This window comes from Herpailurus yagouaroundi, unplaced genomic scaffold (assembly GCF_014898765.1).
Source record: "Herpailurus yagouaroundi ecotype Mexico unplaced genomic scaffold, PumYag 185, whole genome shotgun sequence".
Taxonomy (NCBI): Eukaryota; Metazoa; Chordata; class Mammalia; order Carnivora; family Felidae; genus Herpailurus; species Herpailurus yagouaroundi.
In genome coordinates this window covers 3,568,813-3,575,348 of record NW_024412416.1, presented here as the reverse complement: position 1 = coordinate 3,575,348, position 6,536 = coordinate 3,568,813, and the positions used below count along the sequence as shown (strand labels likewise).

Sequence of the window (6,536 nt, the reverse complement as noted above, 5' to 3'; positions counted from 1 at the left end):
AGAGAGAGAGAGAGAGCAATGTGGAGATCGAGAGAGGTCATGATTAGCCTAAGATCTGAGGATTATTTAATGTTTATTTATTTTTGAGAGAGAGAGAGAGAGAGAGAGAGAGAAAGTGTGAGTGGGGGAGGGGCACAGAGAGGGGGAGACACAGAATCTGAAGCAGGATCCAGGCTCTGAGCTGATAGCACAGAGCCTGACGTGGGACCCGAACCCATGAACTGTGAGATCGTGACCTAAGCCGAAGTCGGATGCTAAACCAACTGAGTCCCCCAGGTGCCCCCTGAGGATTATTTAAGACATCAGGATTTGAAGTCAGCTCTCCAAGTTCTGCCTAGAAGTGCAGTCTGGGGCTTGCATCAGGCCATACGTTTAAAAACATAAAGTTCAAGGCAAATGGAAGATAAAAATCCACACTTCTTTGTTCCCTCCCCCCCCCCCATTTTTACAAGATTCTCCTCTCAATGACCTTGGATCAGGGAGCAGTATGTTATCAATTTGCACTTAGAATTGTTCCAGTCTTTCATGCATTAATTTTATATCTGGGAATCCATTCTAAGGAACTATCCCTAAATACAGAGAGAAATACTAATATGGAAAAAGATGTTTAACGTGGCATTTAGATGAAAAATTTGGAGGAAAAACTTTTAAATTGAGTAGTGACAGAAAATAATAAAATTTAATGATACGTCTACACAATCGGTTATTCAGCTGTCACGAAAATGATTGCGTGAAGACTAGGCAGAATAAAAAGTTGCTCATGTAATTAAGAGAACAAAGAAGAAAATAAGGTAGTTTGCACAGTTGTGACAGCATGTTTACATTTTGTGTCGGAAATCGACTGTAAAGGAAAAAGGTGCCAAAGTATTGAGAGTACTTGCTTCAACGGTGATTCCGAAGGTAAATTTGCCTCCCCTTTACTTTCCCGTAGTCTCCAATTTTTCTTTAGGTGTTACCATATGATGGAATATACAAACTTACGGAACCTTTTACTTTGGATTTAAGGTAATTTCACTATGCGTCCATCTCAAAATTCTGTCCAAATTGTCTCCTACGCAGCTTTGCCTCCCTGACTTGGAACCAACACCTTGCAGCCCAGTCTTCAGTGGGTTGGTGTTCTGTTTCCCACGAAGGGAACTGGACCCCAGTCTCTGCTGGAGACTTCTCAGATGGCTGGGGTCATTGCGGGAGCCAGTCTGAGTTGAAGGAGGAATGAGCAAGACACAGTCCAGGTGCCCTGGCTCATGGTCATCACGCTATGGCTTTGACATAATGTTTGATTATTGATGTTGACCAAGACTGTAAGTTCAAATATTTTATAGAACAATGGTAACCACTGGTTGAGTGAAACTGGGTGTATAGTTTCCAAAAACAAAGGGGAAGAAGAAGTAAAACAGACACTAGTGATAGAAGCAACTATTTGAAGGGGGGGGAAAGAAACCCGGATAACAAGCCATAAACTGACAAAACGGAGACCAAATATATCCTTTTCATAATAAATGTGAATGCTTGAAATCTTTCTAACAAAAGGCAAATACTCATTTTGGCCCAGAAGCAAAATTAAATTTTATTGTTTATAAGAACACATGCCCAGGGGCACCTGGGTGGCTCAGTCGGTTAAGCAACCAACTTTGGCTCAGGTCATGATCTCGTGGTTCGTGGGTTCGAGTTCCATGTCAGGCTCTGTGCTGACAGCTCATGGCCTGGAACTTGCTTTGAATTCTGTGTCTCCCTCTCTCTCTGCCCCTCCCCTGCTCATTCTCTCTCTCTCTCTCTCTCTGTGTCTGTCTGTCTTTCTCAAAAATAAATAAAAGCATTAAAAAGAGAACACATTCTTGAAACAGGCTGAAAGGTCAAAGGACCCATACTTGAAAGGTGTTAAGAGAGTAGGTCTTAAATGTTCTCACCATTAAAAAAAAAAAAAGATAATTATATGAGGTGATGGAAGTGTTTACTAATGTCATTGTGGTGATCATTTCATAATATATACACGTACCAAATAATCACATTGTATGTCCTACGTATACACAATGTCATAGATCAATTATACCTTAATAAAGCTGTTAAAAAAGAGGACAAAAAGAGGACCAGTTAAAACAGACGAAACACATCTAAACAAAAAGTAATACAAAAATTGATATATGACAAAGTACAATGGAAGCAAAAAGTCATAAATGGAAAATAGGTTACTTTCTATGGATAAAATTCCAACCCACAAGGAAGACACAACAGTTATACACACCGACAGACTACCATAGCACTGAAAACCATTCAAAGCTCAACTCCCAAACATAAGGCACAACAGACACAATCCTAATCGGAGACTGCAGACAATGGCCCTCGGTCTTCCAGAAGTGAAGAAACCACGAATCAGGATACAGATCATTTGAACGGTAAGTCCAGAAGACTTGATTTATGGGCTACATACTGGGATACGTTATCCTGCTTTAGACAATCACTACGCCCCCTCCCCCTCTGCCCCTACCCAGAGCTCTCCTGCTCCCATCCACGCAGGATGGTCGTTCACCACAGGACCAGATACAAAGGTCGCAAATACTGGACTCAGAAGCGGGTCTAAGCACGAGAGAGAGAAAGGTCAGTGCATCCCAGCATAGCACTCTGTGCACCAGGGAAGGTACAGGGGGCGTGGGAAGCAAGGACCACAAGAAAAGGAACAGGAGAACACCTGTGCTACAACATGGGCCATGTATCCAGACTGCCAGAGACAGCCACAGCGTCCCTCTTGTCACTGATGCGTGAAGACCACCGAATGCCCCAAGATTCTTCAGTTTAGAGCGATGCTTATCTGTGCCTCAAAGCTCTCCTACTCCCACGCAGGCAACGTCACCAAATAGCCCAAGACGTTTGTTTACGCCTCCCTAAACAGATTGAGGAGCTGTGGCCCTTGGGTCATTGGAAGGTGACATAAAGGCTAAGCCTTGAACTGGCCAGTGTGACTCTAGCTAGTATGAGTTTGAAATCTCCCCCTGAGCTAGGAGTTTCAATGGAAGGTGTGCCCTGTTATGGATAAACAGAAAAACTGAACCACAAAAACAGAATACACATTATTTCAAACCTCTATGGTACATTTATAACATATAACATTTAATGTAATAGGCTATGTAAAAAAACCACTTTAAGATATGTTATTTGACAACTGTACGAGCCTAGAATACACAATGAATAAAAGAAATCAAACCACCTAGAAAAGATTAAAAAAAAATTTTAATATTTATTTTTGAGAGAGATTTAAAAAATTCGAATATTTATGAGAGAGAGAGATTAAAAAAATTCTAATATTTATTTTTGAGAGAGAGGGAGGCACAGAGAGTGGGGAAGGGGCAGAGAGAGAGGGAGACACAGAATCTGAAGCAGGCTCCAGGCTCCGAGCCATCAGCAGAGAGCCCGAGGTGGGGCTCAAACCCACGAACCGCGGGACCGTGACCTGAGCAGAAAGTGAACACTTAACTGACAGAGCCACCCTGGTGCCCCCACCTAGAAAGGATTAAAAAAAAAAAAAAAAAAAGCCCTGAACATTTAGACCAAAGAGGACATTAAAGATGCAATCACAAGTCTATTTCGAAAACAATCAGAACTGTACCACATGATGAAAACAAGGTATGAAGCCAAAGCCATACGCAGGGAGAAAATCTGTAGCTTTATATGTGCTGATTACCAAGACAGGAAAGAATAAAAACGAGTAAACCACATGGTCAACTGAAGAGGTGACAGGCCCCCAAAGAAAGGTTAGTGGGCATTTGTGTTATTGTTGGTTTTTAGATCGTTGTTTCGGCTGCCTAGCCTGTGAAGCTGCTTCCTATATTAGGGAGTTCCACCATGGTGTACGTTGTGGACATCTAGAGCCGGGTATGTATATCATCGAGACTTAGCCAATCAGATGCTGCCCCCTGGAACTCTGAGTCTCCAGTGAGCGCCTGAAAGAAGCAGGGAGGAGCTTAGCCTTCCTTCTGGTAGCCACAGCCAGCATTTAGTGGCCGAGCCAGCACCTCCCAACAAACGCCCCCACTGGGCTTGCCGGGGATCTGACCACCCAGATTCCTCATTCCTGCTCATTCCCCGACCCTGTCCCCTAGGCCCCTCTAAATCTCTGGGCCACCTGATATCCTTCTCCAATACATTCCTTTCCAGCTTACACTAATCAGGACCAGTTTCTCTTGTTAATAACCGTAACGTCCTGAGCAAAACAGAAGGAAACAATATGTAAAAAAGGAATTAATGAGAGAACAAAAATCCATGGCAATGATGAGTCAACTCAAGAACCATTTTAAGAGACCAACAAAACTGGCAAACCCTCTCATGAGCCTAAGTTACTGAAAAATTAAGATCGCAAATACTTTTACAAAGGAAAACACGTGCATGAAAGATTCTGACGTTGAAACATTATGAGAATATGATGTACAGCTCTATACCTGATGAAATTAAGAGATAAATTACCAACATTAACTGGAGTAGGAAATGAATATACCATCAGCAGTGGAAGAAATGCCAAAAAGTTGTTTTAAAAAATCACTCCCTTCCCAAACGGCCAGAGTTGGATTGGGTTAGGGTAAATTCCTTCAAATCTGTGTTATTTAAACCATTCGGGGTCACGGAGAAAAAGGGCAGATGAGCATGCTCCCAGGCAGTCCTGTAGTAGCCCAGGACAAAGGGGATCCCGACTCCAGTCCCTGCCCCCAGCTGCCTTTGCCTCAGTGGGTGGAGCCTACTGTTGAGTGGGGTTCGACCCGCTGCCTAGACAGATCACCTTGCTATATTATTCTGATCCTGCTATGTTACTTGTCTGTGGCCGTAGGCCAGTGAAGCCTATGGCACTTACCTAAGTCATACTAAGTAATCCTTGGGATGGACACCTTTATCTCCCACACTAAGTTCATTTTCTCCCGTATCAGAGAAAGGATGCTTCTGCTCACTCCTGTCCACACCCAAGGGAAAGCGAGGAAACATTACCCACTAATCCTCACTGGCATGATGTCAGGGATAAGGGAGTCGAGAGCTAATGGCAAAGGACTTTTTCTGGAGAAGCGCAGGACGCCCACAGCGAACGCCAGGGCACAGCAGGTGTAAACCAGGGGGGTCCTGGGCACACCATGGCTCTTGGTCATCCCAGGTGGGGCCTGTTGAGGGTTCAGAGAAGAGGAACTCCTTTTTCTTAGGTGGAGCCTGGAGGGGAAAGATGTCTGTTTAATTCAGTGCTAAGCATGGCTAAGAGTGGGTTGCACGTCTTGGGAGCCCCCGGGGGTCCTTTGGAGGCAGGGCTCACCTCAGATGCCGGCCTGTTGGGGGGCAGCTCAGGCGCAAGAACCCACAGGACGCTCCAGGCCGCAGACTGGGCCTCAGCTGTGCAACATGACGCTCAGTAACCGACGACACAACTGGTAGGAATCACGGAGGGGGATGGGTCCCGCGTGCGCTGCACTCCCGAGGGAGGGTACGGAGCGCGCTGTTCACAGCTCCCTGGAGACAGGCGCTCTTAAGCAGTTGACAGTGGGCTTGGCGCTCCGTAGAGGCGAGCACCACACTTATTAGCAAATTACCCAAGTGTTGCCCCCCCTGTTGGCCAGAGTCATGTGGGCGGACTGCACCCAGGGCACCGCGCGGGGAAAGAAGAAACAGCCCCGCCGCCCTCCTGCCGCAGGTCCGCCGTCCGGTCGCATTTCTGTCCCCCTAAGCTGACCTGGGAGCGTCCCTACCCAAATTGCGCCTGAGGGAGGCGATGCTGCCCGCGAGCAAAAGCAGGCTTCGCACCAAGTCCCAAAACCGCGGAGAGGTGAACCCTCTCCCCGCACCCGTGGCCGCGGTACAGCCTCCACCCCGCAAGAAGCCCCGCGTGGGCCTGCCCCCCCACGCACCCGGGAGCTCCGCACGCCCAGCCCCCCAGCCCCGAGCCCCGCTTCCCGGTGGCTCGGCCCCCGGGTCTCCACGCAACAATGAGGCGTGGGCGGCCCCGGCGGCTTCATTTGCATACCGCCTCGGCTCGGCCAATGGGCTGCGCAGGGGCTTTGGAACGCCGTGTTGCCATCTGCGTGCGCGCGTGTGTGCGAGTGTGACAGCGGCGGTGGCCGTGGCCCTGGCCGTGGGAGGCGGGCCCGGCGGAGCCCAGCCGCGCGGGGACCGGCCCCGGCGCCCGCTCCCTCAGCGCGTCGCGGCCGCGCTGACCGGACGAGCCCGGAGACCGCCCCCACCCCCGGCCCCGGCCGGGCGCAGTCGCGATGTCGGTGGCGGGGCTCAAGAAGCAGTTCCACAAAGCCAGCCAGGTAGGGAGGCACGGGGGAGGGCGGGAGCGGGGGGAACCCGGGGCTGCGGTCCCCCGAGGCTTCGGGGCTTCTGTTGGGGGCTCGGACGTGCAGTGGGGGCCGCCCGCTCCCCCCGCCGCCGCCCCCCGCGGCCCCCCGGCTGTCACTCGGAGGGCTTCCGGGGACCGGGGACAGCAAGAGGTGGCGGGCCGAAGGGGCTCGCGCGCGGGAGAGGAGGCGTCCGGAGGCCTGCGCACTGCGCTCGGCGCCGGCCCCCCCCCC

At 49.3% G+C, this 6,536-nt stretch overlaps 1 protein-coding gene across 2 annotated transcripts in view; it reads left to right on the top strand.

Annotated features, from left to right (window-relative positions):
* The first annotated feature begins 6,150 nt into the window (after nucleotides 1-6,150).
* The window catches only part of SH3GL3 (SH3 domain containing GRB2 like 3, endophilin A3), a 143,654-nt gene continuing 143,268 nt past the window's right edge, over nucleotides 6,151-6,536 (top strand). Inside the window, exon 1 of one of the 2 annotated variants that reach the window (XM_040493502.1) lies at nucleotides 6,151-6,275. Coding sequence is in view for 1 of the 2 variants with exons in the window: in XM_040493503.1 (XP_040349437.1) it covers nucleotides 6,231-6,275 (45 nt within the window). In the remaining variant the exon portion in view is untranslated. The remainder of the gene's footprint in view (nucleotides 6,276-6,536) is intronic. The other variant, XM_040493503.1, reaches the window with a different exon arrangement.